The sequence below is a fragment of the Colius striatus genome, chromosome 11, assembly GCF_028858725.1.
Source record: "Colius striatus isolate bColStr4 chromosome 11, bColStr4.1.hap1, whole genome shotgun sequence".
NCBI classification, from domain to species: Eukaryota; Metazoa; Chordata; class Aves; order Coliiformes; family Coliidae; genus Colius; species Colius striatus.
In genome coordinates, this window is record NC_084769.1 from 28,880,732 (window position 1) to 28,898,819 (window position 18,088).

General features: G+C 46.3%; 1 protein-coding gene across 8 annotated transcripts in view; it reads left to right on the forward strand.

The window, feature by feature from the left end:
- NRP2 (neuropilin 2) overlaps positions 1–18,088 on the forward strand; it is an 89,598-nt gene that overhangs the window by 12,699 nt on the left and 58,811 nt on the right. For all 8 annotated transcript variants that reach the window (XM_062004513.1, XM_062004511.1, XM_062004515.1 and 5 more), the window contains exon 3: positions 15,978–16,159. In XM_062004513.1, coding sequence (XP_061860497.1) covers positions 15,978–16,159 — 182 coding nt within the window. The remainder of the gene's footprint in view (positions 1–15,977; positions 16,160–18,088) is intronic.

Here is an 18,088-nt window from a genome sequence, read left to right on the forward strand (position 1 = left end):
GCAATTTCCTCTCATGTAATTAGGCTTAAGTGTGACAGAGAAAAACCTAGGGCTGGAGATCCAGTTTCAGGCCATGTAACGCTGGAGCCTTGGAGGTCTGAGCTTTTCAGACTGGATCTGACTTTCCTCAATGCATATCTGCTGTGTTTGATAAACTAGGTGGTTGGCTTTCTTTGCTTTTTCTTCTAAGAAGGGACTCAGAAATTAGATGTCTGGGAAAAACAATTATCAACTAGTAAAGAATAATTAATGGCATCAAAGGGCATCATAAAAGGCTGAGTTAATAACATGGTCTCAGAAGTCTTATAAACCTGTGTTGTTTAATCTGGAATCCGTAGCCAGCTACAGGGATGCCTGAGCTGTAAAGGAGCTTGAGGTCTCCTAAAATGGGTCTGACACAGTGGTCTTGCCAGATGTGCTGGTCTTGTTGATTAAAAGGAGTTTATATGTGGAGATGGGAGCTCTGTTTGCAAAAAGGACAGAGGGACAGAGGAAGCATTTATGGGGCTGTAGAAACAGTCCTGTGGAGAACAAAGAATTCATCATGGGTTTGATGATGTACTGAAGGTTATGAAGTACAGAGCAGGATCCTCAGCTACTATAAATCAGTGTAGCTCCTCTAACTCTAATGAAGGTATTCTGATTGATATAATTGGGGATCTCACTACCCCTTACAGATAGAGTGTGGGCTAATAATGCTTCAAGCATTATGAAATCCAGTGCCTGAAGTCATAGTGTGTATAGGGCATCCAGAACTTTGCAGGAACAGGCCTGTGTTTGGAGAGGAGAGGAGGTTGAGAAAGCCTTAATATGGGCATGAATATAACAAGGCCTTGGTAGTGTGTGTGAGAATGATGGTTGCTATCAGACTTTATTATTGCTTGCACAGACTGAACTGTGTAGCCTTCTCATAGCTAATGCTGTTGCCTGAAATTCATGGTAATAAAAGCTTTATAGAGCTATATTTTCAGTCTGCAAAGTATGCCATGTGCACTGGTCAGTACAATGGTGTGTGCAGGGCAGGAGTGGAGCTGGGCAGGAGGGACTCCAGCTTCTATCTTTCCAAGGTCTTTGTCCAGCAAAGCCAGGTTGGTCAGAGACAGAAACTCATATGGGCACCTGGCTTTTCCTCCATATGTAGTGAGCTGTCAATTTTAGCTCTTGGGCACCTAGGACAATTTTTGCCATGTCTTGCTGCCTCTGAGAGAGCAGGATCTGGTTCTGAGCTGCAGGTGATGTGTGCTGGAGGGGCTGAGTGCTGGAAATGTCTCTTTGCTGCTTTCTGCTTTATTGTGTCAGATTTTCCAAGTGGCTGTTGTATAATCTTGCCCTTTCTGCATCTGCGGGCATGATGGAGTCTTTAATTGAAGGAGAAAGGTTTGAGATTAAGGGTTTTGGTCTCTCATCTGGGACATGAATGGTGGAGGATTTGTTTGGGTCTGTGATTCAGTTGAGCTCCTGGTTGCTCTCTAGAAACCAGGTATTAAAATCAAACCTCTTCAGAAAGTGAAATTTGCCTGTTCCTCTATCCCCTCAGCTGTCACCTGTGTGCAGGTGAAACATGGTTCATCCACAGTGCACTTGGGCTTTTGCTGGCCACAGGTATAAGCTGTGAGCCAAGTTGACTTTGGGTGCCTGGTCCCCAGAGCCAGAACTGCAATGGAGTGGGTTTGAAAGAACATCATGGGCAGTGCTTGATAGGAAGCATAACAAAATTAATGAAAACAGTGCCTGAAACAAATTGATAGTAGGGAGATATTTTTTTTTTCCAGTGACCTGCCAGAAGGAGACAAATATTAACACTGTGTTATGTTTGGGCATTAAGAAATACTAATAGGTGACCATCTAGTAATAAATCTCATCTGGATGTCAGATGGTGTTTTATGAAGAAGAAAAGGCCTCATTGCAGCTGCAGGTGGGAACCTTAACAGGCACAGGAGTTCAACATCAAAGGAACAGGTCTCAAGGCAGAGCCCTTCTTTTGACATCTGATCATTAATACAGAGCACATTCACACAAAGGTGACAGGCTGATGAACCCCGTTGTGGCATTGAGTGTCTGGGCAGACAAGGTTCCCTCTACTCTGATATTGCTACCTGGCAGCTATTAGAGTGGGAGCAGGGCCAGTCTGTGCTTCCAGCTGCAGAGATAAACACTGTAACCCCTTACTCTGTTGCTTCTTCCTTCAACATTTCGGTTTACCTTATTAGGCTAAAGTTTCTCCCTCATAAAGCATAACATTTACATTCCTAAAACCCATTCTAAGACCTACAAAAATATCTGCAGAAGCCTCTTCAGTTTTACAGTGTCCTTTCTGTCCTTCCTTGTATCTGCTTTAGGTTTCCCTTTGGGACAGGAGGCATTTCCTCCTGTGTTCTGTACAGTGTCTGGCACCCTGGAGACCTCTGTGGGAAGGTTGTCACTTTCCCTTCACCGGGCAGCTGGCCGGAAAGGGCCTGCATACCTGGTGCTGCTTGGATGCCAAGTGAGAGCTGGCTGCCAGAGAGCTTCAGCAGCCAGCCCTCCCTGCCTGGAGGGTGGGAGCATCAGACAGGGATAGACACTCAGCAATGGCAGTTAGGGGCAGCTGCTCCATGCTGGTTGTTGCTATTGTTTTTTCCAGAGGCACACCTGAGCTTTTATTTTTTGGCTGTGGCCATCTACATGGACACATAACCGCATCCCCACCACTGCTATCATGAAAGGAGTAATTTGGTACAATTGAAGATCCGGAAGATATTTTCTCTCTCTGTGCCTCATCCATGCTCCAAAGAAGTGCTTTACTTTGGGAAGGCACTTCAGGTTAAGAAAATTGTCCTCCTCCCACTATTGTGGCTCTTGTGCGCCAGCACAGCAGGGATCCCCGTTGCAGGAGGAATGCACACTGTGACAGCAAGTATGGGACCTAGGCCATTGTTGTTCATGTCCTGCAGCCATGAGGCCACAGCAGTAATGGCAGAGCCAAAAGGGAAGCTTCATGCTCTGATGAAAGACCTGCCAAACTATTTGGAAATAATTATAATGGCCTGTCTGCTTGCTGTTTCTCCCTCTCTGGGCTTTGAGTGCAGCTGCTGTCTGGGCACTGTGGCCTCATGCTGTCACTATCTGTTCTCTGAACAGGGAAGTGGCATCCAGTGGAAAAGAGCATGCTGCTGCTGCTGTGGTGAAATATTTCCACTCCCATCATGGCATGGTGGTAGCTGGGCAGCCTTGTGCATGCCAGGGTTTGTGACCCCAGGAGCAACCTGAACCATGTGCAGGAGATGTGCAGTGGGGTGACTGTCCCCAGCTCGTGCAGTCATGTAGCACAGCTGCCCGCTCCTTCCCAGCTGCCGTTCTGCTGTTCTGTCTGCATTGCTTGCTTGGAAAATCCAAGTCAGAAACCTTAGCTCTGAGTGAATCACTGTATTTATAACCAACAACCTTTTCATTTGTTCCTCCCTCTCACTGCTGGATTTTTCTTTGGACCATTAAAAGCTCCCTCCCAAGACTGGCTACTGCCTCTGCCATTGCCTGCTGTACTCTGGCTCTGCCAGCAGATCAGGCCAGACAGAGCTGCTGTTGGGATATTGCTGTACACTCACGGCAGAGGCATCTCCCTCCAGACTGCAGCAGACAGGCTCATGCTCCTCTGCAAGTAGAAGACCTTTCAGCTGAGTCACAACATCTGCACCATAGGAATGTTGGTTTTTTAAACAAAAGCCTGATTGATCATTGGACCACAACAGCAGGTTTTTCTGTAGCTCATTTGAAGGCCTGCGGCAACTGAGCTACACTGGGTAGGATCCCTGCCTCGGGATGATTTGGGGGGACTGCAGCCATGGCTCGCAGCCCCCTCTGGTGGCACATACCAAATGCTAGCAAAGGTTTCTGGAAACAGGCCTGTGACTCCAAAAACAGGCAGGAGTTGGCAAATTGGAGACAGCCCGGAGTAAGGTTCTCCCTCCTGACTCTGGCTCCCCATGTCAAGCCCTGAGCATTTCCAGAAGCAGGAACTGGGACCACCATAATAAGGAAACTTATGCAGTTGTCACTGTGACCTCCTGAGTGTCGCAGTAGTGCCAAGACACTCGAGCCAAGTTCAGCATCCTAGTATGTGCTGCAGGTCGAGCAGGCAGGGCAGTAGATGCCCGTGCTCCCAGCCTGAAGAGTAGAGGGACCAAGGTTTGGCAAAGGAAGACACCACACTCCCAGTGCCTGTCTCACAGAGCACTGCATGCCAGGGGACACTGGCAGTAACATGCTGATGTCCCCAGGCCATGTACAAAGGGTGAGGCACACTGGCTTGACTAGCACGGGAAAGTCTCTTATGGCAGCACAGCCATCTCCTGTGCTTTGAGGAAGGTGGACCCTGGAACAAACCAGCTCTGCATCCTTCATAGAGAGCAGCAGAGATTCTGGCCCAAGTCCCTTGCTTGGGCAACTGGGGGTAGTTGCAGCTGGCTCCAGTGCCCACAGGCAGCTGGTGGCTGCAGTATTCAGGCTAACTCTCCCAACCATCTCCTTCATGCAAGAGCATAATGTTGAAAGAAGTTGTCCTTCCATCAGCGAAGGTTAAGAATAGACAAGGCAGCAATCATGGACAGCTAATTAGTAAATGCTTTGAAAAGTATTCATAATTAGCTTATTAATAAACATTTCAGAAACAATGCAGCTCATCTGGAGATTGAGAAAATGCGTAGAAAAGAAAAAACAAATTTGGAGCGCTAGAGAATGCCAGGGCTTGGGCGGGTTGTTTGCTGGGATGCAGGGGGAAGTGACTGCATCTGAAACACTGGGGGAGTAAAGATTTTACTTTGCAGACAGGGGAAATCAAAGATGAGATGTTAAGGAAGGCATTTGCTTGCTCATACATTTGTGACATGAGTAGCCAGAAGCAACATTTCTTACATACAGGAAATAATTCGGTCTGGGTAATGTGACACTGCAGCTCAACTTCTCTTAAAATGAGCTTCTGGTTTTTAACTCCACCCAGCGTGTGCTGTATGGTTCATAATTCCCATCAAGCCTGGATCATTTTCCAAAATGAAATGGGTTAGCTGTGACTGCATTAGACCAGTGAATGAGTTAACAGCTCGAGGTTGATCACATCTTTTCTCTGCTGTCCACTTGCTCCATGGCTGTGTCTCCCCATGCCCCAGAGCCTCTCCTTAAAGGGACAGGCCAAATCTGGGCTCTACAGAAAGTAATGGCCCCAAAGGCATGCTCATGAGGTCTCCTGTGGGGTCTCATGTGTCCTGCTGGTTCCCTTACATCCGGTGTGTAGGAGTCAGATCTCATTTTGCACCTTGTTTCCTGCTGGCATGATGACTAATTGAGGGCCAGCTGGTGACACTGGGAACAATAGCATTAGAGATAGAGACCTCTCCCCCTTCTTCCCGCTCCTGAGGAGGAGGTGCTAGTGTACTCTGTTTTTGCTTCTTACATGGCCTCCCTGTCTATAGAGGGAGGGAGTGGGGCCTGTGGATCCCTCACGACTTCTGGGGAGGGAGCGAGCACAGGCCTGACTGTGGAGACTCCTCAATCACCTGGGTCAGGATCCAGCTAAAGTGTCAGAAATGTGTGTCTTTTGTGAGAGTGCAGTGAAAGCCATGCTGTAGCTCTGAGCCCCTTACATCTTTGCTGACCCCGCTTAGCACAGATGCCATGGGACAGTAGCCACAGGACAGATGCCCCAGTCAGTAGCTGAGCAATCCCACTGAAGCAGCCTGACGATCTGACCCCACAGCGCTGAGATGCTCATGCTTTCAGCCAAGGGCCCTGGCTGACCTGGCCCCGGCTCACTGGGTGAGACCAGGCAGCATCATTCACAAGGGCTCATCCCAAACAGGTGTGTCTGTGGGGATATGAGTCTCAAGCCACTTTTTTGGCACTACACAGCAAGGTTAGCAGGTCTCTTCCGTGTCATGGGTTTGCTATCTTGAAGCAGGGGTTAGAAGCTTTAGTGGCTGTAAGGAGAGCGCCAGAATTATATTATAAAAATTATCCTTTTTTTGTTAAAGATCAGAGGAAAAGTCCAGTAAAGGCAGCAGGAGGTTTCACCTTGATTTCCATAGGAACTGCAGTAGGATTTTAATGAGCAACTATAGGATAGGATAGGATAGGATATCAATAGGATATCATCCCTATTTGTCAGGCTGTAACAGGGGAGTGGCAAACTGGCCAGCAACACCACTCTGGGAGTTGTGAGATTTGGGTTCTTCCTCTTCTCTGCTATTGACTTACTGTTTCTGCTTTGGTAAATCACTTTAAATTCCCTGCCTTATAAAGAAGAAAAGACCTGGGCATCTGCAGTCATAGACCCCAATCTAGAGAGCAACAGTGCATGGCACACTCCCTTCTAAAGGCTGCTGCACAGTGGCATCACACAGGAGCGGGTCAGAGCTCTGCCGATGATGACTAGTTTGTTCCCAGCCTTTTCTAGCTGGGTGTGAATTCTGCAATTAAATATGAATGCAAAATAAAAAGAACAGACTGCAAAGCGCAGACTGAAAACATAAGAAAATTCTGTTTGCTTTTGGCCAGAGCTCAGCACAGAGCTTACTTGAAAGAACTGGGGGAGGTTAGTTTTTAGTCTGAGACTAGTTCTCCGTTTTCTTTAAATCAAGCGTCTGCACACTCCCATTGAATAGCAATATAATAATATGTTGCTAACCACAGACTGGTGATCCTGGAATTCCTTATCAGTTAATAGCAGTCATGGTCCACTAATCACAGCTATATATCAGTTCAAATACACCATAGAAAGCCTTCCTTATACTGATTTAACAAGTAGATCAGTAGATTATTAGAAAGTATGAGTAACTTGGGGTGTTTTTTTTGTTGTGGGTTTTTTTTAACCCCTCCTGAATCCCAAAGGATCTATGTACAGTGTTGCTGAGCAAACAGAGTCCAGTAGTATGGTGGTTTTAAAGTAGCACTTGGTCAGACATGGAGATATCAGTGTTTAATAAATTGCTAGAAGCAGAGCCTGAAGCAATGGGCTCTGACAGCAGAAATCCTACGCCAAAGACTTTAGTCTTTTTAAAAATGGCAAACTGGGAGGGCGACTGCTCTCTGCATGTGCTGGGGCTGCACCAAATTATCACTCCTGCAGATGTACAGAAAATGTTGTGATTGGTGTAAGGAAAGGTGTGCCTCTGTGTATTTGAGGAGTCCCCTTTTGCTGAGGCAGGCAGCAAGGGCCCACGGCAGTGGCAGAGCCGCTGTGCTCAGCCCTGTGCCTGCCAAGGCCGCGCCGCGTGCAGAGCATTTGCACGGGAAGTTCTCAACGTATTAAAAACCTCCAGAGAACCCTCGGAGCTGAGGTTGCTGACGGATGTCCAACAGGGAGTAGGACCCCCCCCACCAGCTGCACGTGAGTTTGAGGCATGTGCTCAGCTTCCTTCCTCTTTTACAAGTGTTGGTGGGAGGTTTCATTTACATTGTTATTTTGCACTGAAAAGGGAAGGTGTAATGCCTGGCTCTCATGTTATGCCTTTGGTAATGCTGATGCTTGGCTGATAATCATGGGCAGGAACAAGGTCTGGGATCTCCATCAGCAGAGGGGACTGACTCACCATTGATCTGTGTTCACCGCATCTTGTTGAAGATTTTTGACCCATTTGATTTCTTAGGTTTTCTTTTGTGAGAACACTCTTGATTTTTCTGCTGTTTTGGAGCAAAACAGCTCTCTGTGTCTTTAAATATGGCAGATGGGGATTTCTTCAGATGTCCAACAACTCAATTGAAGGAGACCTTGGGAGACCTCTCCCCTTCCCTGTCCCCCCTCTCAGCCTGTCTTTTCATCTGCAATCTGGAGATGCAAAGGCTATAGTAATAGTGTGTCAGAGGAAGTAATTGATTTATCACACGCTGAGAGAGGAGACTGTTGCCTTCGGTGTCAATTGAGCTGAACCACAGCCTGGAAGGGTGAGGGAGGCTTGTAAACACTCCATGACTGAGCTGGCAGGACAAAGCAGACACACCACCATGGCCAAGCTAGAGGATGACACAAAGGGTTGCTTCAAAGGAAGTCTTTCTGAACAAAGCAGTAGCAGGGGCCTTGTTTGTGAGAGAAACAGGGACACTCCCATCCCCCTGAGAGTGCCTATATTTTTTGGGAAGAAGGAGGTAGGAGATGCTGTGCTGCCTGCACAGCATGCAAGGAGGCATCAGGCAGGTTTAGTGTGCTGTTTGCCCCAGAAACCACTCTTACTACAAGCTGGCACAGTCAGGTTGTTGTGGAAGCGCCCAAATAGCAGAGGCTGAAGGCCAGCCTTGGCAGCAAAGCTTTGCTTACTTGTGCACCAGCTAAGGCAGGAGCTGGGCTGTGAGCGGGCTGTGTTTGAGAAACTGTGGGGTCAGAAAGCTGTCCTGTGGTGGGCTGAGCATCTATCTCTCATTAAAGAGGCATGTAGGCAGCCAGGAGCAGAGGGTGGGCTGGGCAGGACTCTGTTCTTGCAACCTCCCTTGCAACACAATTGATGCTTAATGAGGTGTTTGTTTCAGTTTTGTGCATGGAAAAAATAAGTGTAAATGAGTGACATGTGGAAAGCCCAGCTGCAAAGCTCCCATCTGATCCCAGTTATTACCAGCTCTTTCATTCTTGTGTCAAAGGCCATGACTGATCCCGTGCCAGGAATTGCACATTTGGACAGAAGGACATCATTTGCTTGTCCTCAGACCTTTGGACATCAGGACCAGCCTGGCCAAACTGGTCTCCTTCCATTGCCTGGGCTGTTGGGCACTGGGTCCCACATCAGGAGATGGGAGCCCCTTCACCTCAAAGCAAAGCAAACAAAGAGAACATTTGCCCCCAGCCTTCTGCTTGTTCTGCTGGTTTGTGACAGCAAGTATTCCTCTTGTGGTTGTTGTCTTTTATTATATACGAGGCTTTTTCTTTCTGTTAGTGATCAAGTGCCTATGAGTGGTGACAGTAAAATGACATAGAAACCAAAGTATAATGTTTTCCACAGATGGATTGTAGCAGAAGGAGGAAAGTGCAAATGCAGTTTCTCAAGTGTCCTGCATTTTGGAGTATGAAAGGGTTGTGAGTTGCTTCAGTTCCTTCAGAGCAGCAACAGAAGGCAGAATGCCATGGAAAGGGGGCTTTTTCTTATCATACTTTATATATTTTATTCCTGATTTCACCATGATTTTTTTACCCCTAAGGAATACCAAGGACATCTTGCGATAAAAAACCTCTGTAGCTAAAGATGGAATGGTGAGAAATTTATAGAGGTGGTTTTGGAGAGAGAAATAAAATAAAACAGCCACGTGTTACTCCAGAACAATAGCCTGTAGAAAACCCCTAAAGTGCACATTAGCACATCTTGTTTTCTTATATAATGAACAGCTTTCCAGACATGCCCCGGATGAGAACACTTCTCTACTCCAATGCACCTTTCTGCAGCGATCTGGTGACACAGCTTGAAGGCGGCAGCCTGAGGATGAACAGCAAAGTACGGAGGAGCCTTTGCTCTGCCTTCCCGAGGGGAGGGACAGCAGCATGCAGCACATTAGGAGCTAAAAATCCCCTCTGGAATCTGAACTTGTCACGGGAGCAGTTTGTAGCTTTCTTTTATTCTTCCGTTTGCAAGCTGTATTTTGGCTACCTTTGGGGTCTTTTTTTCTGCGTTAAGTTCAGTAAGTGCTGAAAGACTCTTCCCATCAGTGGTGCTTATACTGCAGTGAAAACAATCCAAGAAGTATAAATAGGGGCTATTTGTAGTTTCCGTTTTTTCCCTTTGAGGCATTTTTGAAGAAGTTTTCCAATCTGAGTTATTTTCTCTCCCGCTCTTTTTTTTAGTATTTTTCTCCTTTTTTTAACGACATGATTGGATTTTTCTCATTTCTCAGAAATTCTGGTCAGATTTTTGAGAAGATAAAATAATTCAGAGCACAGTGGAATGATTACAAAACCCCACAGTACTGTGATTACACAAGATGTAACTGGATGCAACAAATTAAAAACAAACTTCTGAGAAATGCCAAACAATTATCCCTCCCCTCCACCCCTTCCCCAGGCCTGGCTCCCCCCCACCCTCTGCTGCCGTCAGATTTTGGTCTTTTTAGTCACTGAAATCCAGTGAAATCCCTTCAGATTCGCAGACTGACAGCCTATTTCTTTCTGCTGTTGCTGGGGCAGATATTTCAATCAGGGCAAAACAAGGGCAAACTCTGCCTGCTCAGTGAGCATCTTTTGCCTTGGTGCGGGCAAAAACAGCCTCACAAGCTGTAGATAGACAAGGTTAATCTCTCCCATGTCCAGCCACCCAAAGCCCAGGTCCTTTCAGCAAGAGTGATTTAAACTACCTCTGTTGTCAGTGCAGAACGATTAATCCCATCCCAAGCTAGGTGTGCGGAGGCTGTTTCCACTGAGAGCTGAGGGCATTTAGCTGTCTAATACTAGACGTGATACAAGCTTTTTAGATCTGTGCACAAATGTAAATCAGAATCTGTGTCTATGAGGACTGATTCTCTTCTCACCTCAGGATAAATTAGGAGTGACTACCCCTAAAATGATGAGTTACATATATGTAAAACCAGTTCAAGTCAAAGGAGAATCCAATTCATCTGCAGTATTTATAATTAATTACTCCGATTAAGGGCTGGCAGCTGAGATCAAACTTCATTGCTCTTGTTTCATGAGACAGCAGTGGTGCTTGCCTCTTTTTTTACATGGCTGTAAAAAAATATATATCATTTGAAAGTCTCCAGTAGCTTCTGCAGCAATTTAACCTTTGAAAGGTGTGTCCTGCAGTTGCTCAGGGTTGTATAAACATCACCAAAAACTTTTCTTGTCTTTCACAACGTAACCACCCATGAAATAAGGATTTGGTTTGAAGGTGGCGTGTGAAGGAGCATGAAGATGGGTGGTGACACAGAAAAATCGACTAAGCCAGCTAGCATGTAATGGACATTAATTCTAGCTGCCCCTTGGTTGCAAAACAAGCACAGAGCTGCTGATTCACCATTTCGTAACCATCTCCATACTGCAGCTGCTATTTCATTTCTAAGAAACAGCCTTTTCTTAGAGGGTCTTTAAAAAGCCTTATACTTTTTATAACAATTTCTGAGAAACAAACCACCTGCCACCTTTTCAAAGGGAACAATTGTGTTTAGTAGCTGCCATTGTGGCGAAGCAGGTTCCCCACTTCTTCCCTTGGCTACCTGCAAAGTATTAATGCCTGCTGAATTTCACTGGAATTGCAATTTATCTTCCCCTTCTCAGCAGATGTCTTTGAGACACCATGACATATGGTTCAAGCAGACCGGGGGTCTCCAAGGCTCAAGTCAACACTGGGCATTCCCAAATTTGGGGCTGTTGGCATGTAGTCAGTACCAATTTGTGTCTCTGTCTATCTAGGCCAGACTCCTCCAATATAATACAATCTGTCTGACCAAGGCTGGCTTCTATTCTTGGCTGTGCTGCAAACTTCCTGTGTGACCTTGGGCCAGCCACTGCTCCTCTCTGTGTCTTCCTACCTCCCAGGGTCTTGTGAGGATCCCATCATTACTGTTTGCTAGGTGCAGTCGTGACCCCAATGGAAATGCCTATAAATAACAGATTAAAATGAAACACTTATGAAGCTCAGGTTGTGACTTTCTCCAGCCCTGGAAAGCACTGGAAACTGGCCTAAGCTGTGTGAGAGCTCTCACCTACTTCAAATCTCTAGGAAGAGACTGAAAAAGCCTCCAGCTAGGTCAGAGTTTGGTCTGGGGAGCCAGCCCTCCTCAGGCCTTGAAGCAAGACTTGTGCGAATTTATGTGTTGGGAGGACTCACACTGTGGCTGTGAACATATAAATGATTTATTGTTCACATTTCTCTCTATCCTAAACTAATGTCTCTGTAATGTCCTTGAAGCACATTTCAGTGCGGAAGGACTCAGCATTTCTTAGAACCCTGGGCTGAGGGGCAATAGGATTATTGGTTATGTGTGGAGCAGTACGAGTCACAGAATTGTGCTTTGTGCCATGTGCCTCAGTAGAGGAGCACCCAGAGGAATGGTGCAGGCTTTCTGGTGCTGCGCCCTGGGTAGGTCGTAGGCTTTCTGAAGCTCACCAGTGCCTGGGTGGGCACCTGGGAGGTCTGTGCTGGCCTCAGGGCATGGTGGATGCTCAGTGGCCAGGGAGCAGATTAGTTATTTGACAACACAAAAGGAATGAAAAGGTGGAAGCCTTCTCATAATCACTGCAGTTGTGGCCAGTTTGCTTTATTGTGCCTCACAGACTTGTTTGGAGAGCCAGCAGCAAAGTGACTTAGGAAAAATAGAGAGAAAGGAAAGACTGGGAAGTACAGAGGCTTGACTGGAAGAAAAAGCAAGCAAGCAAGCATGAGTAATACAGGCATTGGGAGTGCTTTGTAATTAGTTTATAAAAGTTCTTTTAACATCAGTGAAGCACTTTTTACTAAAAAATCTTTAATAAAAATGCAGCAATATTTGTAAGCATTGTGCGTTTTCTGTTGAATTCTGTTAAATAGCTTCAAGAACACTGTCTGAGCAATGCATTTCCCTCCCTTCTCAACCCCTGTATTGTCTGGGCAGTTAAAAGCACTTCAGCTTTGCCTCCCTGCCTTGAAACTCCCTGAGGGAAACCTCTGCTTGAGGCATTTTCAAATCAACTGTCTCCTTCCCAGTCAAGCAGCAGCTGAAAATATCCTGCCACTTGAAGGAGCAGCCAACTGCCATCACCTTTCCTGCAAGAAGAGTTGGTTAATCCGTTGACTATACTTGTGGGTTGCAGATGCTGTGCCCTGCCCTCACATCGTTATGGTTGGCTCATTGGAGCAATGCCTAGATGGGGAGAAATGGCTACAAAATGTGCTTAGAGATGGCAACTTGCCCAGTGGAGGTAATGCCGCAGAGGTCAACCCACAAAGATATTGGTGCATGTTGACTGAAACAATGGATTTGGTTGTATCAGTGAAATGCAAATTGCTGGGTACTGGTTAAGACAGCTTGGATGCTGTCACTGCATAAATATGTCCCACCCAGCTGTAACCTAATCTGTAATTATCTGGAAATAAAATGGTTAGCGTAGAAAGCATCCCCAGGACTGAGTTTTCTTCCTTTCAATTTTTCTTATCTTTCAAATAAGAAGAAAAAAGTCTGGAAACCATGCTTAAGCTTAACAAGAGCAAAAGTCTGGCCAAACTAGATTTTAATGTGGCCAGTGACCCAACATGAGGAGAATGAAGTTTATTAGTTTGTTTGATTGTGGGCCTAGTCATGGACATGACTGAAGCACATGATGCCAAAAAGATCTGTGATGGGGATTAGCCAGTGGTCTTGCTGAAGTCTGAAAGTTTCATGGTTTGGACTGGAGAACTTTGGTGTTCTATTTTGAAAGCCTAGACCTTAATTGCTATGTTGGAGAGAAAGTGCGTGCTCTTGCTCATCTGGGCAGAAGCTACCTCTTGAGTATAATATTCTCCCAATTCACTCTCTGTTTATATGACCTGAAGAAAGAGAGTTTGGCCTCACGAGGAGCAGAGGGCTTGGGCCAAGATTTTTTAACTATTGAAGAAAATTCTTGTGCATTTATATTCATTTTATGTTTGGCAAAAATTATTCCCTGACCTTCTCCTAGGGGCTTTTTTTTAGTTCTTTGTAACATTTGATTTATTAAGGATTAGCTCCAGCAGGAGAAAGCTCAGATAGATGCTTGAATGAAGCCAAATAGGGTTTAATTCAGAGAGACAAATATTTCCTGATGGTTTACTTACTAGGTGCATTCTTTTAATTTTCCATTTACAGATTGCCCATGAGCAGATTGCAATATTCCCAAATTATATGTATTATTGGAAGTTATTCACCCGTTCAATACACAAATATTTCACAGTTCAGAATTTACTTTTGAAATTGCCAGGGGTCCAACAGCACTGGGTGGTTTGAGGAGCCATGTGGATGGCACTAGGATGTTTGGTGGGTTGGCTACAGCAGAAGCTGTGATCATTACAGTTAAGTAGTTGAAACTGTGTACTTTGTTGGTGAGTTGCAATTCCACGAGGACACAGACAGATGTGATTCCCTGGGATGCAGCTAACCTCTGTCTGTGCCATGCAAATGGCAGCTTTTACAACCCACACCGTTATAAATGTGTTTTGCCAACATTCATGTTTTTGCCAAATTAATTTTTTGCCACATATTCACAACTTCACTGGTAGTCAGTAGTCCTGCAGCATAGATGTGTACTTCAAATGTGGAAGGGCCGCAAGCATACTGGAGTAAGTAGTTATTTAGAGAACAAAATGTCCCCTCTGTTTGCTCAGCACTCCTTTAAACAAATAGACAAACAAGGAGGGGAAAAAAATTACTTAAAAGAAACACTAACACTGCCCTTTATGTTCCTCCTCCCCAGGGAGATGATGGGATCAGGACACACATGATGGACATTAGTGGGGTCACACAGGGTGCTGCTGCACAATGTCAGGGTAATAAGGGGTCATGAGGTGATAGGGAGGTACACAGAGCTGAGGAGAGAGCAAACAGATCTTCATTTACATCACTGTGTACCCACCCACCAACTAAGCCAAGTGCTCCTTCTGTACAAGTGCCTCTTCTCGAGACCACTTGGATTTTGCCTTGGCCAAGCCAGCTGAGTCTGTAACAAAGTTAGAGGCTGGGTGATTGTAGCTAGCTGAGTGCTTGGTCCAGCATAGACAGGATTTTATGTCCAAGAATTTTGCTTCTGGCTTTCAGCCTGATTTAGTCCCAGAAAGGAGTGAAATCAAAGCTGTCTGGGACATCTTTCTTTGTGGAGGAGCACACTGAGTCCTTCTAAGTTTGTTTTGAGGTTGTTGCCTGACGCTTTGTGCTTTGCAGAACAGGAATGAGTCACATGAGGATCGTTCTGTATCCAGCGAGCTACTTCTCCTTTCAACTCTCCATTCCCAAACAGGAGATCTTGTGACAAAGAAGAAAGGCAGATTTCTGGCAGCTTGAAAATGCTTTTCCCCTTTCTGTAGCATGTTGTTCAAACAGGTTGATACAAAGCAAATAAACAGTTGAAGAGAGATGGGCAGTTTCTGTAAATAGCAACATACTGGCCAGAGAGAAGGAGGCGAAGGGCAGGAGAGTGTGAGTGTTAGAAGGCAGCTGAAGAACAAGATGTTCATGTAAAAGCTGTTTGTTTCTTCATAGCACACGGAGCCTGATACCACTTTGCCATTAGTCATGGCCTAGAAAATATGAAGGAATCTGTGGGAGTTTCACCTTCTAGCCAGACTTTGAAACAAGCTTTTGTCTCTGCACCAGGAGGTAGTTCTTCCTATCCTACACATTCCTCCCCTAGACCATTCAGATGCCCCGGAGTCATGCCAGTGAGCAGGTGGGACATCTCCAGCTAGGGTTTAGCAAAGCCAGGTTGCAGTTACAGGGTGTACAAGGATTAGGCAATAGTGAATGTGGTTACCAAGCTCTTGTGCAAAACTTCTGTCCAAGTGCTAATTAAGTGTACTGGCCACATTTATTAAAAGATCAATGTGGTGTCAGACAATGCACATGGATTGAACATTGTTTTTTTGTTTAATGTTTGGTGTGTGCTTGGCCAAATCCCACCTGGGTAGTGGAATAAACTGAGCTTTTCGAAGCAGTACAATGACATTTAAGGACAGAGGTAAGGGAAGAAGAGCAGACCTAGGAGGGCTGCATCTGAGCTTCTCCCAAACCACAGGAGACTTGTGGGAAAAGAGGTAAATTATGTCCTAAATTTTGCATGTTGGCTCTGAAGTTGAACTGGATGTGGGTGCAAGAAGTTAATAATAGGAGAACCAACAGAGGAAGGGACTTAAATGCAGACAGACAAAAGCAAAAAAATGTATTGCGGATGTGTGTGGTGTGGTGTGGTGTGAGTGACAGAGTCCCAGCTAACTGTCTGGAAGACGTTCTAGGAAATATGCAGATATAAAGAAGTGTTTTGTGTTTGTTCCTGGCATTCTGAAGCACCTCCCAGACAGATGGTTTAACTGCCATTTCACCTGCCTCCACAGGTATGACTACATCGAGATCCGAGATGGGGACAGCGAGGTGGCAGACCTGCTGGGCAAGCACTGCGGGAACATAGCACCTCCTACCATCATCTCTTCTGGCCCCTCCCTCTATATTAAGTTCACCTCGGACTATGCACGGCAAGGCGCTGGCTTCTCCCTGCGCTACGAGATCTACAAGACAGGTGAGTGAGTTGGTGCCTGTCTTGCAGGCTGTTTGCAATGATGATCTTCACAAGATGTCTTTGGCCACCTCTTCAACGTGACTTTTAGCATGTTCCCTGGAGATAAAGGACTTTTTTTTTTTTTGTCTGAGCAAGTCTGTTGCATCACATTTCCAGGAACTTAAAGATGTTATATACTGCTGATGTTTATTAATGGTTAAATGCAGATTAGTCCTGAAGGCATCCACCCAGCTATTGGAGTTTGCTGTTGCCAGCACAGAGGATGGCAAAGAATGCCTGTGGCCAGGTGAGAAGACTGCTAACCCACCTCGGCCTCCTTTGCCTCTCACTCCCTGTACACCACTCCACCTGAGCCCAGCAGACTACACTGGGCTGTGCCTGTCCTCATGGACCTTGTGGTCCATGCCATGAGTTGTGGCACAGGGCAGTGTGGAGTGGTGCAGGTGGCTGAGGTGTCCAGGCCAGGCTGAATGTGGCTGTGTGAAGGGAAGGCAGGCAGGAGCCCCATCAGCCTGGGTGGGAGCCAGCAAGGGGCCAAATTCATGGAAAAGCAGATTTTGTTGGCGATGGTAGGGAAGGAGAGGAAGCAAGAGCTGATATGGGAGAGAGCAGATGTTGGATGGAAGCTGGAGCTGAGTTTGTGTCCCTTGATGCAGGCCTCTGCAGAGCTGCCCTTGGGTCTGAAATGGCCTTGGGGCTCCTTTCACCACCACCATGCTCCACACTGGCAACCACCCTCTCCAGAAATAGTCCTGCTTTCTCCCAGCTATAGCCCAGATAATCAAGCCTGGCACAGCAGGTTTTGGCACTGGAGTGGGGGTTAACCTATGGTGTGGGAGCACCCTCAGCCTACCTACAGCTGCCAGGGAGGGCAGTGGGCAGTGCTGGCTTCCGGGGCCCCCACAGTACAAACAAGCCCTGCCTTTTGTTTGCAGGCAGGCACTGAGGAGCTCCTGTCTGAGCTGTCAGGGTAGCCAGCAAGGGTGTCACCATCTTTAAAGGATTGTCATTGTCCACATCAGTAAGGGCAGCAGCTTCTTTCTTTCTTATAGGTGACCTAAAAAAACAACTCTCTTCAACTGAGCATTTATTTCCACACCTTGGCTAAATTTCCCAAATCACCATGTGAGAGAGGAGCAATCTGCATACAAACAACTGCATACCAGTCTTTGAATCACCTGATGGGTATCAGTCAGTGGTCTGTGGGCTGACAAAAGAGCGGCCTGCGCTGGCTGGCCCAGCCTCCCTGCTGCTCGCTTTGTGAGTCACTTTGCCAAGGCTGGCCTGAGCTCCTCATCACTGGGCATCAAAGTCTCCTCTCAGGCTGGTCCACACTGCCAAAGCCAGCATGACTCCCGTTGATTATCTGCAGCTTCCTTATAAAAAGCTGATCATTGTGTTTGCTGCTATCAGCAAAACTGTAGACAAAGATGCCAAATGCGATAGGAGCCCCACATGGGGAAACCGTTGCTGTCTAATACAGTTACATAGTTTTGTCTCCCGTCTCTAGGGAACAGCTCCTGACTCTGGGTTTAGTCTTTGATTTTCTCCCTAGCTCTGAGCTTGTGTTATTTTCACTATTTATCTGTTTGTCTTTCAAGCAATTTGGAATGAAGTACAGTCCTTATCCCTGTTCCCAGCATTACGCTGTGATTTGTGTCTGGCCTTATTTTTTGCCTCTGCATTTTGCCCCACAGGTTCACACCAGAAGAGCTGGCTGCTTCATTAGGTAGTCAATTAAGAGCTGCTCCTGAGTAGCTCTCCAGCTAGGCACTGCATAATGCAGTGCTGGGATCCTCTTATTACTGCAGGCTGCTGGCCTGACTCCTGTAGGTTAATGCTGAATCGAATAACAAGTCTGCCATTAGTCCCAGGAAGGCTCATATTGCCTGGAAGAGCAGGAGCAGAAGGGTTTGTAAAGGAGAAGGA